The sequence below is a fragment of the Crinia signifera genome, chromosome 6 (assembly GCF_055691185.1).
Source record: "Crinia signifera chromosome 6, ASM5569118v1, whole genome shotgun sequence".
Classification (NCBI taxonomy): domain Eukaryota; kingdom Metazoa; phylum Chordata; class Amphibia; order Anura; family Myobatrachidae; genus Crinia; species Crinia signifera.
This window is the reverse complement of record NC_139222.1, coordinates 49,565,393-49,593,036: the sequence shown is the minus strand read 5'-3', so window position 1 is coordinate 49,593,036 and position 27,644 is coordinate 49,565,393. Positions and strand designations below refer to the sequence as shown.

General features: G+C 49.8%; 1 protein-coding gene across 1 annotated transcript in view; it reads right to left on the bottom strand.

Moving 5' to 3' along the window:
• LOC146007640 (E3 SUMO-protein ligase ZNF451-like) overlaps positions 1-9,686 on the bottom strand; it is a 46,971-nt gene extending 37,285 nt beyond the window's left edge. The window contains exons 1-2 of the mRNA XM_083146139.1: positions 9,270-9,686; positions 6,743-6,912 (exon numbers count right to left, since the gene is read on the bottom strand). Of these exons, the coding sequence (XP_083002265.1) occupies positions 6,743-6,912; positions 9,270-9,318 (219 nt within the window). The 5' untranslated portion in view covers positions 9,319-9,686. The remainder of the gene's footprint in view (positions 1-6,742; positions 6,913-9,269) is intronic.
• Positions 9,687-27,644: the final 17,958 nt, after the last annotated feature.

The window sequence follows — 27,644 nt, the reverse complement described above, 5'->3', positions numbered from 1 at the left end:
GCAGCGCTACTATTGTCTGCATCTGGTGTGAGCATTATGTATAAGCAGGGGCATAGGGAGGGCGGAGCCGGTGGAGCACAAGCTATGGGCACCGACGGGGTACAGGGCGACGGCGCACACCGCAAATAATAACTTACTGTGTGCTGCTGCTGCTCGGCGCCTGCCCATCCACCAGGCTGCAGCTGCCCGGAAACCAAAATCTTCCCCGGCCGTCACGGGTACTCCGCTCCGTGCTCTGTCCTCCTGACGCCTTCCCAGGGCTGGCTTAACAATGGCGGCCCTGAACCTGCAAAATAGGCCTAAGCATCCTCAGATGCCTTTACTGCTTATACAGGATTTTTTCTATTGCTTGCTGCTAGTACAGCAGACTGTCGTGTCCTAGGCCCCACCACCTCTGGCACCAACAACACTCCCACCCGTCCCCAGCGCTGATGAAGGAAATACCGGCATCCATGCTCCCTGTGGCTCAGCGCCTCCTCTGCCGTCGCGACAAATGATGTCACACAGCTGCAGGGTTGCCTATCCTCCCTGAATGTCCCCTGGAAAGGTGGGCAACCCTCCCAGATTCTGGGGGCTCGTGCCCCCCCCCTGATTGCGGTTTCTCCCAAGCAGCCCTGGGCCCACATTGCAGTAATTATTTCCCCAGCCTGCATACTCTACCTAGCTGACAGCAGGGGAAAACACAGTGGGGGCGGAGACTAATGTATGAAGTGCCCGCCCCCTCCAGAGACCTGTGCTGAAGCCTAGGCAGATTGTTAAGGTAGTGTCCCTTCCTTCCTCTGTCTCCCCCTTTCTCCCCCTCTCCTTTCCTCTCTCCCCTGCCCCCATCTCTCCCTCCCTCTCTCTCTCTTTGGGGTCCATTTATTATTGGATCGCATTTGCAATGGGATCTGAGCGGCATTTACCGCCCAGGATTGCAGTGCAATATGCAATCCTTTGGTTGAATGTATTAACCTGCAGACACAGGGACTCAGAAAGGAACCCGTCCCTGCGCTTTTCATCGCTTGGTGCCGGCCCGGGTCTGCACATGCACGGTTAGCACTGACCCCCGACCAACCCCGCTTCCTGCGGGGCAGTGCGGTCTGTAGCCGATGGGCTACCACCATCTCAAGAGTGGCGGGAGCCCCTGGACCCACTGTGATGCTGCCCAATGTTGATACATTGGGAAGCTTTGCATCCACCATAGTAACTTACGGGGCAGGAGGAACCGCAGCAGGGATCGGTGATTCCTGTTGCGGTCCCACCTACATATATTCTTGTGATACTTATTATGTGCTGTTAAGGGAATTAGCCGTATATATTATATGATAAATGGGTCCTTGTCTCTTCAACAGCACAGGTGATACCTGCCACTGCTGGCACCGAGAGAGGAGAGACCAAGCGCTACCTGCAGTACAGCACAGGAGACCCACCACTGAACAGGACATCCAGCGCCAAACAGAAAATCAGTCCAGCTCCAAACATTGCCGGCACCCATTAACAGGAGACCCGGCGCTACTGCCAGTGTACAAGAGACAAGTCACTGCTGGTGGTGAAAGGGAGAATGGGAGACCCAGCGCTAATAGCTGGTGAATGGAAGACCTGTCACTGCTGATGCTGTTGAGAACGAGACCTGCCACTGCCAGAGGTACACAGTGCCACTTGTACGGGGGGAATTAGAAGGGACAAAATTATGGCTGTCACAACCCTTTCAGACCAATGCTCTTCATCCTCCACCTCCTTTTCTGCTTGGCCCACTGCCTCACCCCCCCCTCCCCCCCCACCCCTCTATCTCTGTCCCTATCTTAGTTCCCCTCTCACCTCTATCCCTTCTTTTTTCATTCCCCCACCCCATCGCTCCCTGTACCCTTTTCTCTCTCCTTTTTTCTCTCTATCTCTCCTGTAATCTGTATGCTCTCTCCCCTGCTGTTTCTCTACTTTTTGTCTCCCCCTGCTCCTCTCTATCTCCTGTTCTTTTCCTCTTCTCTTTCTCTCAACCCTCTCTCATTCCCCTCCATCGCACCTCTCTTTATGGGCCACATTTATCAAGCAATATTTGCGGTTAAATCCCTGAAAACACACGTTTTCGGGAGTTCACCGCAAATATTTATTATCCCCCAAATGTATTAAAGGGGGACCTTTAGGTTTCTATGGGGGATGCGAAGCTGCCCGATGTATCAGCATCGGGCAGCCGGCATCGCACCCCATTGTAATGTGGCGATAGCCCATTGTAGCCTATGGCTACACTTCGCACTGCCCGAGCAGGGCAGTGCGGTAAGAGGGGTCAGCGCATAACCGCGCATGCGCCGACCCCCCGGCTTCCGGGTCAGGGCTTCGCAGGGACGGGCTCCTTTCGGAGCCCTGTCCCTGCGCCCTCAACCTTGATAAATTCAGGTGATATGATCGCATTTTACAATGCGATCCTGGGCAGTCATATTCCGCCCAGATCGCATTGTAAATGTAAATTGTAAATGCGATCATGATAAATGGGCCCCTATAGCTCTTTGTCTTGCCCTCTTTATCACACTGACACACACACTTTCTCTCCTTGATACGCTCTCTCTCCCTGACACTACCTCTCACTGTCTCTCCTCCCTCTCTATCTCCCTCTTACACATTTTCTTAATCCCCCTTACTCTCTCTCCCTGACACACTCTCTCTCCTGCTTGCTCCCCCTCTCTCCCTGATAACTTGTCTACCTTACTCACTATCCTCTCTTTCTCTCATTGTCTCTTGCACTGACACCCTCTGTCTCTCTTTCTCGCACTGACACCCTTTTTCTCTTATTCACTCCTCGGTACTTATGAAATATCTAGACTCCCGTTTTTCTTATGAGACCGCGTCCGCTCGCCACACTATATAAAATCAACTCCATGTGTAGTTGGATAGTAGGGGTATGAAAAAATGGGGTGCATTTAACATGGGAGTCCAGATAATACATAAGTACCCACTCCTCTTTCTCACTGACACCCTTTCTCTCTGACACCTCCTTTCTATCTGTCTCTTGCTCTCTCCTTATCCCATTTCCCCCTCGCCCCATCTTTTTTTTCTCTCTCTCCCTGACACCCTTTCTCTCTGACACTATCTCTCTTTCTTTCCGGCTCTCCCTTTCTCCCCCCTTTTCTATATCTCCCTGACACTTTTTGTCGTTCATTCCACTCACTTTTTCTCCTGTGCCCCTAAGGGGACAGTGCTGGGGTTCAGAGTCAATTTTATTAAAGGCTGGGTACAGTGTAGCGATGTGTACCCAGCGAATATGATGACAGATTGGAACCTGGGTACACATTGAGCAATGTTAATGAAGGATGGAATGATCACTGTTCTGTCCTTAATTAGTCCCTGGTGGTATTGTCAATTTTGATGTGCAACACATCAAACCTGACGACATCATTAGCAACCACAGGCATTGCATATTGGGCATACAGTATACACTGCTTGATGTGCGCTGTTGTGAGCAATTTGACGGACCCTCTAAGTAGAGGGGAGGGTGATTGAGGTGTGTGAAGAAAGGTGAGTGGGACACAGACCACCCCCACATATCAGCAGTCACACCCCCTGTGGCGGCACATTCAGCAATAGGTCTTTTATAAATTTCAGTTCCAGGGCCTTTATCTGGCACTGCTCCTGCCCACCCACCCGGCTGCAGCTGCCCGCAACCCGATATCTTCCCCAGCCGTCACAGGTCCTCCGCTCCGTGCTCTGTCTTCCTGACTCCTGCTTGGCTATTGCTGTGCAAGTAAGCAACACTGAGATTTCTTTCCCCACTTGTTCAGGAGATACCATTGGAACTCTATTTCGAGGACTGTTAGTTTTTTAGTTTTTTTTTATCATTTTTCCATGTATACAGAGTTAGGAGATGTAAAGCATTCATTTGAGGCAGTGTAGCAACTCTAATAGGAAAAATGTCTATAAAGAGTTTTTAACCTGAAATGGCAGTAATGATGTGAATAAAGGACATCATATAAAACAAGAACAGGGAAGTATAAATGAAAAGCCTCTGAGAATTGGTCAAATAGGTCATATGAACCATAAAACCTTAACTGTATGGCTGCTGTTATGTTTCTTATCACCCTAGGCAACATGTTAACCTACTGACTCTCACCCCTCCCTCCAACCCACTGCTGCCACCAATACCCACTTTCCAGCCCCCTCAAGTGAAAAGTGTGGCAGTGGAGTCTTAGAAGTTCCAGAGCTGCCACCTTCAAGTATAACATTCATTGTGTGATCTACAGACCCACAGATCCTGGAGCCCTGGATGGCTGCTGATTGCTGCCTGATGTTTAGAGCTGTCCCTGCTTAACCATTTAGTTCTAATCCTTACCTGATATAGCCCTAATATAGTGCAGATCTTAAATCTGAACCTACCCCAGTACATTTATATTATGGGTCCAATTTATTTAGGATTGTATATACAATGCAATCTTGGTGGAATATTACTGCCAAGGATCGCATTGTAATATGCAATCCTATCTCGGGGATGTATCATCCTGCACACGCAGGGACAGGGCTCTGAAAAGAAGGAGGGGTGGAGGGGGAGCTAACCATTCCCATGCTCCGGGCACCATGACACCTAGCTACACTACTGTGTATAAGCAGCGCTACTCCTGTCTGCATCTGGTGTGGGCATTAGGTATAAGCAGCGCTACTACTGTCAGCAAATGGTGGGGGCATTATGACCAGGTGGAGCCATTCTCAATGTACCCATCCCCGGCATGCCAGTCGCCACGGTGTGCTGGGGCAACTGGTGTGAGCGTTATGTATAGGCAGCACTACTACCGTCGGCAACTGGTGTGAGCGTTATGTATAGGCAGCACTACTACCGTTGGCAACTGGTGTGAGCTTTATATATATATGCAGCGCTACTAGTGTTGACAACTGGTGTAAGCATTATGTATAAGCAACGCTACTCCTGTCTGCATCTGGTGTGGGTGTTACTCAGCACTACTATTGTCGGCAACTGGTGTGGGTGTTAGGTATATACACCGCTACTACTGTCGGCAACTGGTGTGGGCATTATGCATTGTTGCTTCTGTCGGCAACTGGTGTGGGCATTAGGTATAAGCAACACTACTACTGTCGGCAACTGGTGTGGGCGTTGGGTATAAGAAGGGCTTCTACTGTCAGACACTGGTGTGGGCATTAAGTAAAAGCAGCGCTACTACGGTCAGCAACTGGAGTGGGCGTTGGGTATAAGCAGGGCTTCTACTGTCGGCAACTGGTGTGGGCATATGTGTAGGCAGCGCTACTAGTGTCAGCAACTGGTGTGGGCATTACGTATAGTCAGCGCTACTACTGAGGGCAACAGTGGGCATTATGTATAAGCAATGCTACTACTGTGGCCAATAGTGGGCATTATGTGTAAGAGGCACAACTACTGTGGACAGAATGTGTGTGTGTGTGTGTGTAAGGGTTCTACTACTCTGGGCATTATATGTATAAGCAGCGCAACTACTGTGGACATTTTTTGTAATGGGCACTACTGTGAAGCGTAATGTGAATAAGGGGCACTAGGTGCTGTGCAGGGCAATAACTAGGTGTGTGCCAGTGGTGCCTTGCCCATTTGTGGGTACATCATGTGGTCCAGCAGATGCAGTTATTGATTGCCTGTTGGCTCAAAAGCTGGCACCATATTTGAAAATCAATTCAGTGCCTCTGCAGGATCTGCTGGGCTCAGGGCTAGACAGGACTGGATTACACAGTGAGCAGGTGTACCTGACGGGTTCCCGACAGTCGGGATCCCGACAATCATTTACCCGACGTCGGGATCCCGACTGTCAAAACGCTGACAGCCGGGTGCCCGACGGCCGCCCGCTATTTTCCCTCGTGGGGGTCTACGACCCCCATAGAGGGAGAATAGAATAGGTGGCTCGCGTAGCGAGCCACCGTGCCCGCAGCGTGGCGAGCGCAGCGAGCCCGCAAGGGGCTTTTTTGCACTCGCCATGCTGTCTGACTCTGGCCAGTCGGGATCCCGACGTCGGGATAATGACTGTCGGGATAATGACTGTCGGGATAATGACTGTCGGAGTCCCATACCACACCCGTGAGCAGTACTGAAGGCATACTGCAATGGGCACTTCTCTGGGCATTGTGTAAGGGGAACTACTGATGGCATTATGTGTATAAGCAGGAGTACTTGGGACATTACGCATAGCATAATGTCATATGGGCATTAAAGTGTGCAGCATATTGTGTAAGGGGAATTACGGTTTGTGGCAAAAATTACTCCATCTCGCCAATCAACTCTCTCAGCCCCTGGTCTTTCTCCCCTCTGTACTCCAGTTTCCCCTCTTTCCTCCCTCTCACAGTCTCTCCCTTGCACTATCACCCTCCTCTCCCCGGCATCATCTCTCTAGCTTTCGGACATCCTCTCTGTCTAACCCCTTTCTCTCCACAACACGCTCTTTCGTTGTCTTTGCGACACCTCCACTCCCCCTTCTCTCTCTGACATTGACTCCTGCTCCAGTCTATCCCTGACATTCTTACTCCTGCTTGCAATCCTTCTCTTCCTCAACCCCCTTTCTCTTTCAGAATGCTATGTCTCGCTCCTCTCGTTCTCTCATCCCCTCTTTTTCCATGAAGCTTTCCCTGACCACCCCTCTCCTCCTTCTAGCTCCTCTCTTTTGCACTTTCCGACACCCTGTCAACCATGCCACTCACTCTTACTTCTACCACCCTAGCAGACATTGTAGTGACAGTAGGGGGATGGGGAAACTTAAAAGGATAATATGAGAAATTGGGAAAACAAATTAAAATCTATATTTACCTGTGCATCGAAATCCATACAATTCTTGCCCAGCATCTTCAGAGACTCTGCAGAACTGTATCCTGTGTCCCACCACCAAGCTTTCATAAAATCCAGAGTGATTGAAGACTTTGGCTTCCTCTTGCAACATTGCAAACTTTTTCCAAAAACCTCAATATTCAATAGAGTAGCTGCCGTAGTGAGAAGGGGGAAACCATTCAAGTAAGTTTTTGTATTAGTTTACAAACCTATCAAATTTAAACGCACAACACTGTACAGGAGGTCAATATACCGCATGATGCTATTATGCAAAGCACCATACAAAAACAGATATAGTTAATGTTGGGATTGCCCATAAGGGTACAGGGTAAACCCACAGTGGACAACTCTGTCCAAGGGCCCTCTTACTCTTCGAATAGGTTTCCAGAGTGGAAACTTGATATTATTATACATAACCCCAATTTTCAAAAACACGCTAAAACAATTTAGAAAACAATATGAAACAAAACTAAAGGCAGCCCAACAATTGTTCCCTGAAGGCTGAACAACATAAACTAGAACATACACCACAATAGTGGTATGGTGCCTGAATATTAGGATATATATTACAATATTAGGACTTGAACCAAAATTTAAGGTATTAAAGTCCAAACTCCAGTGAAGCAAAGAGGTATTCGTCCAATACGTGTTGTATTTGAATGATCCTGCAATAGGCTGGCACAGAATATACAGCAGATTGTTCCTCAATTTAGGGGCAGATTTATTAAGCTCGGTGAAGTGATAAAATGTCCGGTTTTTATCACCGACCAATCAGCTCCTAACTGTGAAGTTACAGGCTTAGTTTGAAAAATGACAGGTAGGAGCTGATTGGCCGGTGATAAAAACCAGACACTATCACTTCACTGAGCTTATTAAATCTACCCCTCTGTTCTTTAAAAATAAACAGGTAATATACTAGGAAACTGAACTGATGCCTATCCTTTTAAAACATTGACATCAACTGATTTCATCATTCTGATTCACCCAAAAAGTTGGTTACATTGATGCCTATTCTTCCAGACTTATAGCATCAAATGTAACCTTTGAAGTGTAGCTCTGTCGGTACTTATGTAGTAACTGGGCTGCCGATTTTTTGATTGTATGCCTTAAGTTAAGGCATACAATCAGATGCGATGCGATGCGATATCGCATCGCATCGCATCGCATCCGATATCGGATGCGATGACCCGATTTTTCCATAGGAATCAATGTTAAAATGATTCCTATGGAAAAATGGGTCCTTTTCATACCCCTACTATCCAAGTGGGCATGGAGTTGGATATAAACCTGTGGCGAGCGTAGCGAGCCACCGAGCCCGAAGCGTGGCGAGCGAAGCGAGCCCCGCGAGGGGACGGTATTCGTCCCCTCGCGGGGCTCGCTTCGCTCGCCACGCTTCGGGCTCGGTGGCTCGCTACGCTCGCCACAGGTTTATATCCAACTCCATGCCCACTTGGATAGTAGGGGTATGAAAAGGACCCATTTTTCCCATTGAATTCCATGTTAAAATGGACTCAGTCCATTTTAACATTGATTCCTATGGAAAAATCGGGTCATCGCATCGCATCGAATCGCATGGTCGCATGCGATGCGATGCGATCTCCCGATCCGACCCGATTTAGAAATCGGCAGCCCAGTTACTACATAAGTACCGCTCTGTCTCCTACATGCAATACTTTGATTCTGACTGGCAGAGCTACACTTCAAATGTTTAAATTGATGGCAATTATCTGGAATAGGCTTACATTTTGTAATACCTTACATTTTGGATAAAATCATTATATTGAGGCACCAAAGCATGGGCCACTAGCACTAAATTTTGGGATACAGACCCACGCAGAAAGAAACCCCAGGCAAAAGTGAGAAATTACACAGGTTTTAAAACAATCCCGGGTTCGTTTTTTTTGCCAAGATACATGTAGTATCCTAGCATTTAGGATGCCATCGGTCATAATACTTACCCCACCATCCCAAAAGGGAATATCTGGACAGGGTCTCTGACTGCACCCTAACCGCGCACCTGACCCTAACCCTTCCCACTAGTGCCTAATACTAAACCCCATAACACATCGCCAACATCTAACACCCCCCTTGGTTCCTAACCTTCCCATCCCTGCAGCCTAACCGTTACCTTCCTATCCCCACAGCCTAACCTTAAGTCCGCCCACTAGCGCTAAAACTAATGCTGGGTACACACCTACAGATTTATCTGTCCAATCTACCTGGTGGGAACAAAAATCTGGCAATGTATGGCAGCATATGAGACTCAACCATCTGTTCCCAAATGCTGTAAAACCATAGTAATTCTGATAAATTGGTTAAATCATTTGATTTATCAAATTAAACTGATCATTTGTATGCATTTTTCAGGGTTTGGGAGCAATTGATCATTTTCTCCCATACATTTCCAGATTTTTGTTCCCACCAGACAGATTGGACAGATAAATCATTGTGTGTACACATCTTAAACCCCCCTTCCCTGGCTGCAATCTCAGCTGCCCTGATTACTTACCGAATTGGATTACGGCTGTCTGTATCCTGGCATCAGTGTCCTGTTCCATTCAGAGCTCCATCGCCAGTCTCGTGAGGGCAGTCGGGATGCTGGCATCTGTATACTGTCGTGATTCTTCTAGCATGATCTTTGCTGACATGATTTTAAGGCATCCTGTTGAAAACAATTGAAAATGTACATGTGGATGAGATACAGGCTCAGTATGGCAAGGATAAGTCATATGCACAATATACTAATATTTTAGCTGTACAGAAACACTAACCATACGCTGCACAAAGCATCATTTAATATAAGGGAATGTTAGATCTGCAATACCAAGACAAGGCTGTAATCTGCTCCATTACCACAGTATTACATAAAACCATTGTTTTATTTGTTATTTCATTTTATTAATGTAGTTCACCCTGAGACCAAGGACCAAGCAGCACACTCCAAGCAGCAGAAGTCTGTATCATTAATTATATTTCATAAGATATGCAAATGTGTGTGTGTGTGTGTGTGTGTGTGTGTGTGTGTAGGGGGGGGGGTAACAAATAGAATGAATGCTGAGAATACATATAATGAATGGCTGGTATAAAAAAAATTAAGGAGTAGGTGAAAGAAATTGCAGCTGGGAGGGGTAAAGTAGGGACTTTTTGCGCTCACCCTGTCTGAATACCAGCAGCTGGGATTACGATGTCGGTATACAGACCCCCGGGATCCTGGCCGCCAATGAGTCATACCGAACACATTTAAACTGTGGCGTAGAAAGGATAGGCTGTGATGAGGAAGGGTTGGGAGAGAATTCCACCATAGGGCAGTCATCCATATGTATTTCACTGATAGATATCTCTCTCGCTATCTATCGATATAGTTTTTTTTATTTATTTATTAACAGTTTCTTATATAGAACAGCAAATTCTGTTGTGATTTAAACACATATACTCACAGGGCCTGCACTACTGTTGCTTCCTCATGGAGGTACAGGGAGTATGCACAAATAAAGCAGGCAGACAGGTACTGTATTAAGCCTTCGGGGAGGCCCAGGGCACCTTAGAATGACACTCCTCCCCCAAAGGACTTAATAGAGGTAACACCTACAGCAGGCCCGGCCAACCTGTGGCTCTCCAGATGTTGCTAAACTACAAATCCCATCATGCCTTGACACAGTTTTGCTATAAGGTAGTGTTAAAACTGTGCCAAGGCATGCTGGGATTTGTAGTTTCACAACATATGGAGAGCCACAAGTTGGCCAGGCCTGACCTACAGGATGGGATGTGCTTTCTGAACATACTGAAGTCCCTTCTGGGGGCTACACTACATAATACATCATTACACTAGATAACAACTACCTGCCACACTACATTCCTCACAACATTAAAACACTCCAGCCTGAGCCCCCCCTTCTAATTAACTTACCATGATGCCAATGTGGGGCACCTGGTCCACTAGAAGAGAGTATGGCAGCATACAATTTGTGACACCCTTATGGTGCATACACACTGTACAATTTTTTTGACCAATTTCATTGAAAGACATTTCCATTGAACCCAGTGTCCTGGACGAAAGATCTAGCTACAGTTTATAGGCTCTTTTGAAAGATATCCAAACTGAGCTGCATGCACAGTTGACTAACAATCTTGATGAACAACTGGCGGGTATGCACATCATCATTCGTCGCAAACGCACTGAAAGATATTTTGACCAATTTCATTCAGAATTGCCAAAATTAACAAAGTTGGTCAAAAAAGTTGGTCAATAAAATTGTACAGTGTGTATGCACCTTTAAGGTGCATACACACCGTACAATTTTTTGACCAATTTCGTTGAAAGACCTTTCCCTTGAATCCAGTGTCCTGGACGAAAGATATTAACAACAGATGAAAGATCTAGCTACAGTTTATAGGCTCTTTTTGAAATATATACAAATTGAGCTGCATGCACAGTTGACGTTCAATCTTGATTAACATCTGGCAGGTATGCGCATCATCATCCGTCTGTCACCAATATCTTTCGTCAACATCTTTCATCCAGGACACTGGGTTCAATGGAAATGTCTCACCAAAATTGGTAAAAAAAAAAAAAAATTGTACAGTGTGTATGCACCTTTACTTACTGAAAAAGGAAAGCAGTCCGACTCTCAGAAATAAATTCCGCAGCCTTTAACTTAACAATCAGATTTGCACCAGTGGCAATCAGATCTGTAGTGTGTGACACTCAGCGTCAAACAAGTCTGCAGAGTGTGACACTCACCAATAACCCAGTAACAATCAGATATACAGACTGTGGCACTCAACAATCAGATCTGCAGCCACCAGCAGTGCACTCTGTGCAGAGACCTGTGACTTACTTCCCCTTATACAGCAATGGTTGCATTTCAGGAAGTTTCTAAGCTCTGCACCAAATACCCATATGCTCAGTTACAGTCTGGGCTCCAAATTGGGACACAGAACTCGCTGGTGCCTTACCCAAACCATGCTAGGAAATGGGTGAAATAATGATGCCATTCTGCAGGAGTGTGAAATAATGACATTCTGCAGGGTGACAGTAGGTAAAGAAGAATGGTGCAGTAAAGAGAGCGTAGGAAGTCAAGATGGTGCCCAGAGAGGCATAGGGGGGAGGGGTGGTGGTGGACCGAGGTCCAAATGGCGGGAAGGCCCTTTTCACACCTGGCACCCTTGCTAGCCAGTCAGGAGGAGCGGGGGGCCGAGCCAGGCCAGGAAGTGGTTAAATGGCAGGGGAGGCAGCAGTAGAGCTGGACAACAAACAGTTATCCTCCATTCAGCAGCAGCTCTATCCAGCTAGCAGGGGGAATAAAGGTATCACAGCATCATTTAGCAGCAGCTCTATCCCAGTGAGCAGAGGGGTGAAAGAAACCACAAGCATCCCTTACCTAGCACAGATCACAGGACCCACAGCTGGGGTTTCGGGAGCAGCAGCAGTCTGGTTCATCCAGCCCCATAGCTACTAGCAAGCAGCCAAAATCGCCTGAAGAGATCCAGCAGGCAGCCATATCTGTCCAAAAACCTAATCCATGTGCCGCGGTCACGTAGCAGCATGGTAGATGCTAAATTATAGTGGGCTAAAGGACCTGTGATGACATCACACCCACGTGACCCGCAGTGATCAGTGGGAGGAGTCAATACACTGAGTTCCATCTACCTGTCTACCATCTCAGATATTTTTGTAAAAAATTGTAGACGTAAGAGGGATAGCATTATGCGAGATCAATACCATCCCTACAATTATGCCTTTTCCTTTTTACCATCTAACAGACGGTTGAGGAGTATAAAAGCTAGAACCTCTCGTCTGAAAAATAGCTTTTTTCCTACCGCAGTGTGTGATTTTAACCTAAACTGTTAACACTGTTGTCTTCTGATGTATTTCTCTGAGACTAAGATTGGAATTTCGTTGTGTTGGCAACTATGTTGGTTGTTCTTTTTACAATGACAATAAATTATCTTATCTTATCTATTTCCTCCTTCCTTTCCTACTGCAGGCAGGATCAGCATGTGCTGCGGACTGGGTCTGAGACATCCCAAGTATCAGGTACACCCAGCGGCACCCCCTCGCCTCTCACCTGCCCGGTGGGCACCCTCTACGTCACCTGCTCTTACCACCCACCTTACCCGGCGGAACAAAACACCCCCCACCCCTCCTTCGACGGGCACCTTCTCGCCTGGCAGCACCCTCCGCGTTCTTAAGGCCCCCATACACTAGCCGATTTTGGTCAGATTTCAGCCAGATCAGTCGGATCTGGCCGAAATCGGACCAAAATCGGCTAGTTTTGATGTCCCCTCAGATCCGATGCGCGAACCCCACCAATGTTGCCGCCTCTTGCCTTCTTCACCCTTCTTTTTCCCTCTTTCCCCTTTTTCTCACCCTCTCTCTCTTCCCTGCTGCTGACTTTTTTTTCTCTCCTCTGCTCTCTTCACCCCTGCCCCCTCTTTCTCAACCCCCACTCTGCCACAGTCTGTCTCTTTCCTCCCCATCTTTCACCACGCTTCCTCTCTCTCCCTGGCGCTGTCTCTTTCGTTCTCTTCCTGACACCATCTCTTACTTCATCTTTGACACTCTCGTTTTCTTTCCCAGGCACCTTCTCTCCCCATTCTCTCCCTGACATGCTCACTCTTGCTCCCATCTTTCTCTCTCTCTCTCCCTCCCTGACGTTCTTACTCCTGCTTGTAACTCTGTCCCTCTTTTGCTCTTCTTCCTTTCTCTGACACCCTACCCCTCACACCACTTTTTCCAAGAAGCCCTCTCCCTTTCTCGCACCCCTTGCCCTTTCTTGCTCCTCTTTTGCTGTGTTTCCCCAACACCCTCTTTGACATCACTCCACTCACTCTTTCTTCTGACCCCCCCCACCCAAGAGACTGCACCCTATCACAACCGACCAGGGTTTCATTCCCCTTCCCACTGGCTTCACACCCAGTTGCATTGTCCCCCCCTTCTCCTAACTGTGCCCCACCTCTGGTCTCCTACTCGGCAGCTGTGTCCCCCCCCCCCCCCTCCCTCCTAGTCACAGTAATCGCACTCAGTGAAAAATAAAGTGTGTCCCCCCGGGACCCCTCTTTGTTAAGTTGAGGTCCTACTCCACAGTTTTTGGGTCCCATCACATAACGCTTTTGAGCAGTGGCGTAACTACAGAGGGTACAGGGGGATGGCACCGCTATGGGTCACGGCCGCTTGGGGGGCCCCATGGCCCTGGAAGGAAATACCCTGCATCCTTTTTATTCTACAGGTGTTTTTTTTATATTAATATTGCCGATCGGGCATGGCTGCTCTGCCAACCGACCGCCCAACCCCCCCCCCCCCTTAATTACCTGCCCCCTCCCTTCAGTGGCTGTACAAGAGACCCTGCACTACCAGTGAGGATGATGGCACATGAGACCTGCGCTACCGGTGCCTGGGCAGAGGAGACCTACTACACTACTGTTTGTACTGGGGGGGCTCCTCTCGAAACACAAACACCTACTCTCCCTCACCACCCTTCTTGCCTCCCCTCCTCCCTCCTTCTCCTCCCCAACACTGCCTCCTATCCCCTCTCTCTCACCTGCCTCTGTGTCAACTCTCCCTTCCTTTTTTTTGCTGACTCCTCAACCCCTTTTCTCTCTCCTCCCCTTCTCTTACGTGCTCTCGCTTGTCGCTCCCCTACTGCCTCTCCTCTCTCCCCTGCGCCTCTCTTTCTGTCAGCAATATCTCTCATCTCCTTTTTATTTCTCTCTCTGCCCCTAGTCTTTCTCCTTTTTCTCCTTCCCTTTCCTCCCTCTCTGACACTCATAAAACACTGCTGCCTCTCCCTCTTATTCCTCTCCCGCTGCTGGCTGTGAGTGGGGCACTGCTGCCTCTCCCTCTTATTCCTCTCCCACTGCTGGCTGTGAGTGGGGCACTGCTGCCTCTCCCTCTTATTCCTCTCCTGCTGCTGGCTGTGAGTGGGGCACTGCTGCCTCTCCCTCTTATTCCTCTCCCACTGCTGGCTGTGAGTGGGGCACTGCTGCCTCTCCCTCTTATTCCTCTCCCACTGGTGGCTGTAAGTGGGGCACTGCTGCCTCTCCCTCTTATTCCTCTCCTGCTGCTGGCTGTGAGTGGGGCACTGCTGCCTCTCCCTCTTATTCCTCCCTCACTGCTGGCTGTGAGTGGGGCACTGCTGCCTCTCCCTCTTATTCCTCTCTCACTGCTGGCTGTGAGTGGGGCACTGCTGCCTCTCCCTCTTATTCCTCTCCCGCTGCTGGCTGTGAGTGGGGCACTGCTGCCTCTCCCTCTTATTCCTCTCCCGCTGCTGGCTGTGAGTGGGGCACTGCTGCCTCTCCCTCTTATTCCTCTCCCGCTGCTGGCTGTGAGTGGGGCACTGCTGCCTCTCCCTCTTATTCCTCTCCCACTGCTGGCTGTGAGTGGGGCACTGCTGCCTCTCCCTCTTATTCCTCTCCTGCTGCTGGCTGTGAGTGGGGCACTGCTGCCTCTCCCTCTTATTCCTCCCTCACTGCTGGCTGTGAGTGGGGCACTGCTGCCTCTCCCTCTTATTCCTCTCCCACTGCTGGCTATGAGTGGGGCACTGCTGCCTCTGCCAACTGAACTTATGGGCCCTACACACGGACCGATAATCAGCCACTTTCTGAGCGATTTTACATAATTTTACTAAACCGCTTAGAAAGTGGCTGAATATCACTGTGTGTGTAACCCACACAGCGATATGGATGCGCAGCCCCGCGGGACCCCGATGAATAACAGCCCTGCCTGTAAATTTAAAGTGATCACTCAGAACGCCTTGTACATCTCTGCTGTGTGGTGGCTTCTGAGCGATCACTAAAGGGGTCAGCCCGGCCGGTCACACAGCCACCTCATTCCTATAATGTCTCAAGTACCTGGCCGCCCACCTCTCACTGTCTGCCTGCAGCAGAAAGCTCTGACCAGCGGTAACTTCCTGTCTGGACTCTGCAGCATGTCCCAGGAGGCTGGTGGGTGGCATGCAGCGGTCTCTGGCAGCGCAGGGTTAGGCGGGGTAGCGCTGGTGGACAGGGGGTCCCTGCAGCGTATGTGAGATTATCAGCAGTGTTCCCGCAGTGGATGGGAACTACTAGTTCCCATCTGCCGCAGAGACCCTGCCGCTGACTTCACATACGCTGCAGGGACCCCCTGCCCGCCAGCGCTACCCGACCCTGTGCTGCCAGACCCCGCTGCATGCCACCCACCAGCAGGCAGGGGGTCCCTGCAGCTTATGTGAGATCAGCGACGGGGACCCTGCAGCTTATGTGAGATCAGCGGTGGGGTTCCTGCGGCGGATGGGAACTACTAGTTCCCATCTGCCGCAGGGACTCCGTGGTGACTTCTCATACGCAACAGGGATCCCCTGCCCGCTAGCGCTAACCGCTAGAAGCACCCCTCTACCTCTAAGATGCCCTGTGCACCTCTTCCAAGATGCCCAGCTCCCTCCTCACCCTGAGATGCCCAGATGCAGCACCCGGACCCCTTCCCCACTCACGGCAATTCCGCCCCCACTTGCAGCACCCGGACCCTCCCCCACTCGTGGCACTTCCGAACCCCTCCTCAACCTAAATAAACTGACCCTTGTGGTGGCCTTGTCTCAGCGGTGGTCTTGGTCCCCCTCATCCAGCGGTGCGGAGGAAATAAAAATTTAAAATGGCCACGGCCAGACAATCATGGCTTGTCATTGCCCCAACCCCTGGAGCTGGCTATATTAACCAGTTCAAGACGGGGCAGCCAGTCCGATGGCGGAGGGGGAGCAGAGAAGAGCTCCAGAAGAACAATCCCTGAGAGGTGGTGGAGGCCATGCAAAAGAGCTGCCCCAGGTGAAGACTCCGCAAAAGCCCTGGGGGGGCAGGAGCCCCCCTGGGTGAAGACAAGATGAAGTTTAATAAAATATTTAAAAACCTGTGTTTTTTTTATATTTCCTTTACAGGGGGGCTATAGGTACCAGCAAGGGCGTAACTACCATAGGTGCAGCTACTATGGGGCCTACTTTGCCTGTCAAAGTATCATGTGCTGTATACATTTTTCAGCATTAGATGATAAATAGGGATCCTTAAAAACTTTTGCTATGGGGCCCACATGTATCTAGTTACGCCACTGGGTACCGGCGAGCCATTAATGCCCCACATGCTGGTACCTGTGGTTCTCCCAAGTGGGGCAGGCTTGTGGGATACTGGGAAAAGTCTTCAGACCTTGCGGGTACCCTCTAATACCCAAGGTCTTAAGACGATGCCCAGTATCCCATAAGGACTTTGTGAAAAGGAATTACCGGTAGGTATTAAATTCCTATTTTTACGGTTTAAACAAGCTATCAACCCTGCACCCACCGCTCAGGGGTGCAGGGGATAGCCTCGGGCTTCAGCCCAGGCCTGGGTTGATTAGTTAGGGTGGGTAATGTTTTGGCCATGGGACCCCATCGAGAGTGTCCCCTGGCTACGGCATTACACCCCCTTCTAGTGGAGCCTGGTGCTGGTCCCCAAAATACGGGGGACCCCTATTCATTTTGTCCCCTGTATTTTGGAAACCAGGGCCGGCTCAAGAGCCTGGTGCGTGTCCTCCATATCTTGGGAATCAGGACCACTCCGAGCTCTGGGCTGGTCATGAGGGGGGGGGGGGGTGCAGGGGCAGGAGAAGAACCCCACAACATTTTTTTTTAGATTCAGGGTATGGCCGCGTAATAGTACAAATTCACATTACACCACACAGTAGTGCCACTTAAACACACTACACCAGCTAGAACCACTTGGACACACTGAGCCAGGGTTACGCACACCATAATGCCTGTTAGGCATTATGCCACGCACAGTCATGCCCATTATACAACATACCACACCATTATGCCCATAACACAACATGCCACACACCGTAATGCCCACAATTTATGCCACACACCGTAGGGCCCCAGTACTCCTGCTTATACATACTGTATGATGCCTCCAGTAGTGTGTGTCCCCCACACACACACACAATTCCTAAAGTAACGCCATTACAGATAATGTCCACAAATGTTCCACCACATAGGGGCAGATTTATTAATGGGGCTATATACGTTTAAAATAACAGGTCCCGCTTCTCCTGCATAACGAAGAGAAGGAGAGATGTTACTTCCTGTCTCCTCAGCTCTCCTTATTGGCGGCCAGGCAGCACTGCGCGAGCGCATTGTAAAAAAAAAAACCTCCCCTGGTCGGCTCTCTGGGCATGCACAAGATCTTGTTATTATCGCAAGATCTCCAGCGCAGCCCACAGCCAGCAGCAGGGCTAGTGCTGTCCCCACAGTGGGGATAGGACAACGCTAGCCCTAAGCTGGAGAAGCAGCTGTTAATACATCGCCCCGGCCGCTAATTGCTGGGGGGGATTACAGAGGACAGCCGCGCCGAGCGTTACTCTTCAGGCTGTCCCTAGAGCCCATTAGGCGTGCTGTTAATACATATAAAAAAACGTAATCCCCCCAGTTAACCAGCATTAGGTGCAGATATGCACTTAACATTGGTTGATACTTCTGCCCTATAGCAACGCTCCTGCTCCCCTCTTAACAGACATTTCAAATGTGGTCACTGCCGGACATTAGAGATAGAAAAAGAGTAAAGAGATGGGGTGAGGGGAGGGGAGGGGGGTGAGGCGAAGGCAGGTCTTGCTCCAGCATCAGCCTTCCATGCACTGGCTTTTACAGTTCTGCAAAGGCATGCTCTCATGCTTCCCAGAGCTGGCAGCCCATGCTCACCTGCAGGGGCGCTGGAACGTTTTTAGGTTGGGGGGGGCAAGATATAATCTCATTTTGGCGCCCCCTAAATTGCTATATGTTACCCCCAGGCACTATACACACTGGCAGCGGCATATACACGTGGGCATTATACACAGGGCAGCGGCATATATGCATGGGCATTATACACAGGGCAATACGGGCACAATGCTGGCAATACGGGGACACTGCTGGCAATACGGGGACACTGCTGGCAATACAGGCACAATGCTGGCAATAAGGGCACACTGCTGGCAATACGGGGACACTGCTGGCAATACGGGGACACTGCTGGCAATACACTGCTGGCAATACGGGGACACTGCTGGCAATACGGGGACACTGCTGGCAATACACTGCTGGCAATACGGGGACACTGCTGGCAATACGGGGACACTGCTGGCAATAAGGGCACACTGCTGGCAATACGGGCACACTGCTGGCAATACACTGCTGGCAATACGGGGACACTGCTGGCAATACGGGGACACTGCTGGCAATAAGGGCACACTGCTGGCAATACGGGCACACTGCTGGCAATACGGGGACACTGCTGGCAATACAATGACAATGCTGGCAATACAGGGACAATGCTGGCAATACAGGGTCAATGCTGGCAATACAGGGTCAATGCTGCCAATACGGGGACAATGCTGCCAATACAGGGACAATGCTGGCAATACGGGGACACTGCTGGCAATACGGGCAATACAGGCACAATGCTGGCAATACGGGCACAATGCTGGCACTACGGGCACAATGCTGGCAATACGGGCACACTGCTGGCAATACGGGCACAATGCTGGCAATACGGGCACAATGCTGGCAATACGGGGACACTGCTGGCAATACGGGGACACTGCTGGCAATACGGGGACACTGCTGGCAATACAGGCACAATGCTGGCAATACGGGCACAATGCTGCCAATTCGGGCACAATGCTGCCAATACAGGGACAATGCTGGCAATACGGGCACACTGCTGGCAATACGGGCACACTGCTGGCAATACGGGCACAATGCTGGCAATACGGGGACACTGCTGGCAATACGGGGACACTGCTGGCAATACAGGCACAATGCTGGCAATACGGGCACAATGCTGCCAATACAGGGACAATGCTGGCAATACAGGGTCAATGCTGACAATACAGGGTCAATGCTGGCAATACAGGGACAATGCTGGCAATACAGGCCAGCATTGTCCCTGTATTGCCAGCATTGTCCCTGTAATGAATACAGGGACAATGCTGATAATACAGGGCCAATGAAGGCTGGGCAGCTCCTTAATTTTGCTCACCTCTTTGGTGGGTGGTCGGGCGGCTCCTTGATTCTGCGGGCGGAAGGGCGGCTGGGCAGCGCCGGGTGGGAGGGAGGGCGGCTGGGCAGCGCCGGGTGGGAGGGCGGCTGGGCAGCGCCGGGTGGGAGGGCAGCGCCGGGCGGGAGGGAGGGCGGCCGGGCAGCAGAGAGGACGGCCGGCAGCGCCGGGAGGGAGGGCGGCCGGGCAGCGCCGGGCGGGAGGGAGGGCGGACGGGCTTGGCGCGCGCTGGCCGCATCGTCAGCCCCCGCCCACGTGAACCGCGATGGGACGGTCACTAGTCAGGGGAAGGAGACGTCACGTCTCCTTCCCCTGGCTTCCGCACTGGCGTCTGCTTTGGCGCCTCATGAATTTTGGGGGGGCAAGCTGCCCCCTCGCCCCCCCGTTCCGGCGCCACTGCTCACCTGTAATAGCACCAGCTGCCAGCACTGGGGAGCAGTAGAGCACTGGTGGCAGGTAGCATCGGGAGCAGCAGTACTCCGACAGCAGGCCCCCAGTTGCAGCAGCGGATGACCCAGGGAGGAGAGTTCAGACAGCAGTGGCGGGTGGTCCAGGGAGCAGGAGTGCTCCGGCAGAGAGACCTAGGGAGCAGAGCTCTGGCAGCAGTGGTTGGCCCAGGGAGGAGAGCTCCAGCAGGCCCTGGGGAGCAGCGTGGGTGTCCGGCTCTGCCATGCTGCAGATCAGGACACAAGAGCACAGGATGGCGGCTGCAGCACTCTTCCCACATGGGACACTGGGGGGGGGGGGTTATCAGTTTTCCTTATACACCAGCTGCAGCAGTGCGCGAGGCATCCCTGGGGACCCACTCAGTTTAGGGGTCCGCAGTTAGGGCTAAAATTTTGCGAACTCTGCTCTCAACCTATTACATTTGGCCCTCTGTCTGTCTTTCCTTTCTGTCTCTCCCTCATTAACATTCTCTCTGCTCGCACTCCTCCCTTTATCTTGATATTCCCCTTTCGCATTTCTTTTTCTTGAATCCCCCTCTCCCTCTTTCTAGCTCCTCTCAATTTTTTGCTCTTTCCCAGACACCCTTTTTGTCTATCAAACCACTTACTCTTTCTTCTGCCCCACCTAAGAGGCATTGTAGTGACGGTAGATTGGGTAGATCAAAGGCAGACTATGTAATGGAACCCATAAACAGTGAAGTGGGGTCCCAACTGTATAAAGTGAGGGGTACCTGGGCCCCACACATTTTTGCACCTAGCACGATCACTGGTTGTGTAAGAGGCATTACGGTGTTGGGCATAATGTGTAAGGGGCATTACTTTGTGTGTGGCATATTGTTTAAGGTCATTAATAATAATAAAATAACGAGGGGAGCTTGAATGGAAATATAGAGCTATGGATTGTTTGGATAACCCCCCAAACCGGTTTCTTGCCTAGGGCCCCATTGAGCCTAAATCCGTCTCTGCATCCTTCCCACCACCCTTCCTGCTCTCACAATCATAGGCATGTCCCTTTAAAGCCTGCACATCCTACCTGCTATAGCATGTAGTATTTGACCCTAAATTGTGACCTGGAACTCATTTTAAAAAGAAAATTAGGGTCCCCGGGGACGAGCTCTTCTGCGCCTGACATGAGCTGGCAATGGCGGGCAGGGGGAGGGAGACATGCAGGAGCGGTTAGGGAGATGGGGAGCAGCAGAGCCAGGCAGATGGTTACTTGCATGAGAGCACAGCGCTAATGTATGGGAGACCTATTGATGCTGGTAAAAGGAGATCTGCCTTCTATTCCCACATCGCCCTTTCACATAATCTAACTGCCCAGCCCTCTAGCCCACTGTCACCTCAATCCATTTCACCTTGCCCCTTGTTACATTACCACTTCCCATCGCCCTCTTCAACTCACCCCCATCACCACCCCTCTGCCCCATGTTTTTGCTCTTTCTCGCTCTCTACCAGTTCTCTTTTCTCTAGCCTATGCTCTCTCTCTCCAACCCTCCGTCACCCTCTCGCCCCTTCTGTCCATCCTCTTTTTCTCTCCCCTGCTCGCCTCTCTCTCCCTCTGACAGGCTCTCTTCTTCCCCCTCTCCACCTGGTGCAGCCTCTCTCCCTAAAAACACTTACTCCATCTTTAACCATCAATTGTGCACTGAAAATCTTCATTGAATTCTACTTTTTGAAAAAAAAAAAGACTAATAAAAATGATTGTATGGACTTCGTTTGTGTACATCATTTGAATAACAGTTAAAGGAGGCTTGAAAAGACCAATTAGGAGATCACGTAACCCCACAAGTTGGCCAGGCCAGGCGCCACCACTAGGCAACTTTAGGCATTTGCCTGGGTACCGCCCACTGGAGGGCGGCACTTGGGCGCTGGACCCCCCTGGCTCAAGGTAAGCAGTGCAACTCTCCCCCACCCCCTGCTACCCCCATGGATTAACACAGCTGCCCTCGCCGCATCAACTGCCAGCCCCTTCCCTCCCATGGAGCAATGCGGCAACTGCATCACAAACCCCCCCCCCCACGCGGTCCTATAACACCCCCCTGTGGTGCGACGTGGCGGCGGCGGATGCATCACCCACGCCTGGGCCGCTCCGGTGCCTTGCACCGTCCCTGAAGGTGCCATCCCACAACTGACAGATGTCTGATTCAAACCTCTGTGTATAGGCACACTTGGATTTATACCATTTTTATTTAGAAATATATATATCTGTGAAGTGACCCATTTACAACTTTTAAGTAATTTATTGTTCCACCTAAACCAATCAGTTACACAATTTGTGTCCCATAGTTCCTTTTGTATCCATCCCCCATTCTGCCTCCTTGTGCCTCTAAAATCCAAGTCTGACCTGATTACCCTGGCAGCTCCTCGGGAGAGCTCACATACTATATGGCACTGGATGTAATAAATCCCTGGAAGCTGCAGGCGGAGGTTTCTTAATTTCATTCACCCGCCTGGCTCTTAGTGCCCCCCCTACATCAGATGTGATACATTGTGGATGCTGAGCAGCACCCTCGATGTGCCGCTGACGGCTGCACATAAGGGTTATCTGCTGTATGTATGTGTGTGTATGTATGTATGCTCTCCAGCTCTGACCTGAATGCACGGGACCGCGCATCGGATCAGATGTCATTCACATGCAATTTGGGCAAGATTCGAGTGAAATCGGGCCAAAATAACATAGGGTATGGGGGCCTTGACTGTGCCCTGTTATGACTATCTGTTCCTCTTCTGGCTCTCAGAGCCTTTGTCTGTGCCCCTTCTACCTAAATGTGCCAATGTATGTGTCCTTTTTGCCAGTTTTCCTTTCCGTATCCTCTCCTCCTGTTTTTTGTACTATCCTGTCTTTCTTTCGCTCCCTCTCTTCTCGCCTCTATGTTCCATCCCTTGCCCCCACCACTTGTTGTATGCAACCTCACCTGTTTCAGTAGCACCCACAGCTTGTTCCATTCTCTGATCTATGGTGCTTCAGTCACTGCATACCAATTGCCCGCTATTCAGTGTCCCACTGGTTACCCATGAGTACAGCTGATTCGCTTCTCCTCATCTGTGAGAACCAAGCTAGTCCCATAACCGGTTCCTGCCATGGATCCACACTTGCTGGCAGTGGCACCCGGTGGTAACTATCCTTCCTCCCACCCCCTGACACCACTGGCCCAAGAAATCCAACTACACCCACAAGCTCTCCACCTAGAGGAGTGTGGCTGATAGCTTCACCCGCACTTCTCTTCTGCAAGTCTGATGTAATCACATTAGAAAAGAAAACACGGTTTGTGTGTGTGTGTGTGTGTGTGTTGGGGGGGGTGTCGGACATTTATGGCGTGCCTGGGCACACAACACACCCTCCCTTTGCCCACTAGGATTTAGCCTAGCTATGTCTAAATGGGCTACAAACTTGTGGTCTAAAGGACTTGGTTCTTTACGCAAGTGTCTTGTAAAATGTGATGTACTTTTGGATTTAGCCTACTTACAGTATATACAATGGGCTGGAATCAAGTGGCCTACAGGACCTGGTCCTTTACACCAGATGCTCATAAAATATCAGGTCTCTCTGCCCACTTGGATTTAGCCTACTTACATAAAATGGGCTGGAATCAAGTGGCCTACAGGACCTGGTCCTTTACACCAGATGCTCAGAAAATATCAGGTCCCTCTGCCCACTTGGATTTAGCCTACTTATATAAAATGGGCTGGAATCAAGTGGCCTAAAGGACCTGGTCCTTTACACCAGATGCTCATAAAATATCAGGTCCTTCTGCCCACTTGGATTTAGCCTGCTTATATAAAATGGGCTATAATCAAGTGGCCTAAAGGACCTGGTCCTTTACACCAGATGCTCATAAAATATCGGGTCCCTTTGCCCACTTAGATTTAGCCGACTTATAAAATGGGCTATAATCAAGTGGCCTAAAGGACCTGGTCCTTTAGACCAGATGCTCATAAAATATCAGGTCCCTCTGCCCACTTGGATTTAGCCTACTTATATACAATGGGATATAATCAAGTGACCTAAAGGACCTGGTCCTTTACACCAGATGCTCATAAAATATCAGGTCCCTTTGCCCACTTGGATTTAGCCTACTTATATAAAATGGGCTATAATCAAGTGGCCTAAAGGACCTGGTCCTTTACACCAGATGATCATAAAATATCAGGTCCCTTTGCCCACTTGGATTTAGCCTACTTATATACAATGGGATATAATCAAGTGGCCTAAAGGACCTGGTCCTTTAGACCAGATGCTCATAAAATATCAGGTCCCTCTGCCCACTTGGATTTAGCCTACTTATATACAATGGGCTGGAATCAAGTGGCCTAAAGGACCTGGTCCTTTACACCAGATGCTCATAAAATATCAGGTCCCTTTGCCCACTTGGATTTAGCCTACTTATATAAAATGGGCTATAATCAAGTGGCCTACAGGACCTGGTCCTTTACACCAGATGCTCATAAAATATTGGGTCCCTTTGCCCACTTGGATTTAGCCTACTTATATAAAATGGGCTATAATCAAGTGGCCTACAGGACCTGGTCCTTTACACCAGATGCTCATAAAATATCGGGTCCCTTTGCCCACTTGGATTTAGCCTACTTATATAAAATGGGCTATAATCAAGTGGCCTACAGGACCTGGTCCTTTACACCAGATGCTCATAAAATATCAGGTCCCTCTGCCCACTTGGATTTAGCCTACTTATATAAAATGGGCTGGAATCAAGTGGCCTAAAGGACCTGGTCCTTTACACCAGATGCTCATAAAATATCAGGTCCCTTTGCCCACTTGGATTTAGCCTACTTATATAAAATGGGCTATAATCAAGTGGCCTACAGGACCTGGTCCTTTACACCAGATGCTCATAAACTATCGGGTCCCTTTGCCCACTTGGATTTAGCCTACTTATATAAAATGGGCTATAATCAAGTGGCCTACAGGACCTGGTCCTTTACACCAGATGCTCATAAAATATCGGGTCCCTTTGCCCACTTGGATTTAGCCTACTTATATAAAATGGGCTATAATCAAGTGGCCTAAAGGACCTGGTTCTTTAAGTGAGTCTTTTAGACCACTAGGAAATAGCCTAATTTTATTGAATTGGCTAAATCAAAGTGGATAGAGGGACCAGGTCCTTTAACTCACTAAAAAATAGCCTAACTTTAATGAATGGGCTAAATCAAAGTGGATAGAGGGACCAGGTCCTTTAACCCACTAAGAAATAGCCTAGTTTTATTGAGTAGGCTAAATCAGTGTGAACAGAAGGACCTGTCCTTTAGCCCACTAGGATATAGCCTATTTGTATTGAGTGGGCTAAATCATAGTGCCTGGAGGGACAAGGTCCTTTAGCCCACTATAAAATAGACTCAACCGTAGCAGCATCGAGGCTAGGCCCAGAAAAAGCAGGAAGTAACCCAGTAGATTCAGGAATGAAGGAAACCATAGAGGGAGAAGCCGTCAGCAGCCGCACACAGGAGCTCGGCTTAGAAGTGCTCCCCCTGGTGGCCCCAGAGCAGTTAAACAAGCAGGAGCAAAGAAAAGCACTTTTCTTTGCTCATGCTGCCCTGGGGCCACCAGGGGGAGCACCTCCAAGCCGAGCTCATGTGTGCTGTAGCTGGCTTCTCCCTCTATGGATTCCTTTGTGCCTGCTGGGCTCCTCCTCCGCTTCTTCCCTGAATCTCCTGGGTTGCGTCCTGCTTCTGCTCTGTCTAACCTCCATACTGCTACTGCTATTGCTATGGTAGAGTATAGATCCCCTCCAGTTAAAATTATTGCATTGTGTTATAGCACATTTTAATTCCTCTTCTGCAAATGTAAATATTTCCCTCCTGTAGGTCATGAACTGAATGAATGAGAAGTGTATTTAGCCTATTTTATTATTTTTGTCTATAACCAACTTCTGTTTTTTTGTACAAAGTGGATGTAGCCCATTTATTATGTTGTGTCTTCACCCACTTCTGTTTATGTATGTTTTAGCCCCCTTGCTGGTCAGATACTAAATTTAAAAGGTATTTAGCTCAATTTATATAAAGGTTGACATGGGGTATTTACTTTTTATCGGATGTCGACATGGACACAGGATTAAGTGCACCATGTCCCCTCGCATGGCTCGCTGTGCTTGCCATGCTCGGCACACTATTTTATTCTCCCACCACGCCCTAGTGGATTGTAGGGCATGAAATACCGCCTGTCGGCACATGTCGTGTCAACATGGGCACCAAAACGTACCACCTCTGCGCTCGCCATGCTTCGGGTACAGTGCCTCGCTGCGCTCGGCACACTATTTTATTCTCCCACGATGCCCTAGTGGATGGTATGGCATGAAATACCACCTGTTAGCACATGTCGGCTCAAAAAATAGTGAAAAACCCCATGTCGACCTAATGCTTGTGTCTAGCTAATGATCTGTTGACCTTGTCCCCATGTGCTCCCCCACTGTGCAGCCTGCTCCCCATGTGCCCCCCCCCCACTGTGCAGCCTGCTCCCCATGTGCCCCCCCACTGTGCAGCCTGCTCCCCATGTGCCAGCCCACTGTGCAGCCTGCTCCCCATGTGCCCCCCCCCCACTGTGCAGCCTGCTCCCCATGTGCTATCCCCTACACCCTTCTCATGTAATTAAAAGCGCTGCCACGTGAAGAAGTCAGCAGCAGAATGGCAGATCAGCTAGTAAACTGACTCGCTGCCTCAAAATGATGGTCACATGGTATGTGACATCATATTGGTACGAGTAAAGAGAAGGAACTAGAAACTACCATGCTTGCTATGTGACCTTGGCACGTTGATTAGGTTGCTGGACCGATATGGCTGCCTGCTGGAACCTGCTGCTGTTGGATCTGCTGGAGCCCCTCAGGCGCTTTTGGCTAGTAGCTATGGGGCTGGATGAACTAGACTGCTGCTACTCCCCAAAAAAACTTCCTGAAATGCAACCATTGCTGTATAAGGGGAAATCGGTCACAGGGGGATACGGTCGTATTGTTGACAGCACTTAGGTCGACACCATTGGGTCGACAGGTGTCTAGGTCGACATGGGTGAAGGTCAACCGGTATCAAGGTCGACAGGGGACAATGTCGACATGGGTTTAGTTTGATACAGTGCTACATGGTCAACATGTTTTTTTTTTACTGGTTTTTGAGCCGACAGGCGGTATTTCATGCCCTACCATCCACTAGAACAGTGGTTCCCAACCTGGGGTACTAGTACCCCTGGGGGTACTCTGCAGACCAGTTGGGGGTACTTGAAAATAATATTGGTAATGGCGGACTATGAAAAGGTCTTTTGATGGCTGAAGAAGACCCATTGCCGGATTCAGTATTGAATCCCGGCGGTCGGGATCCCGGCGTTCAGAATCCCGACAGCCGAAATGCCGACAAGGGAGGGACGTGGATCGCCCCCCCTTGCGGGCTCGCTGCGCTCGCCA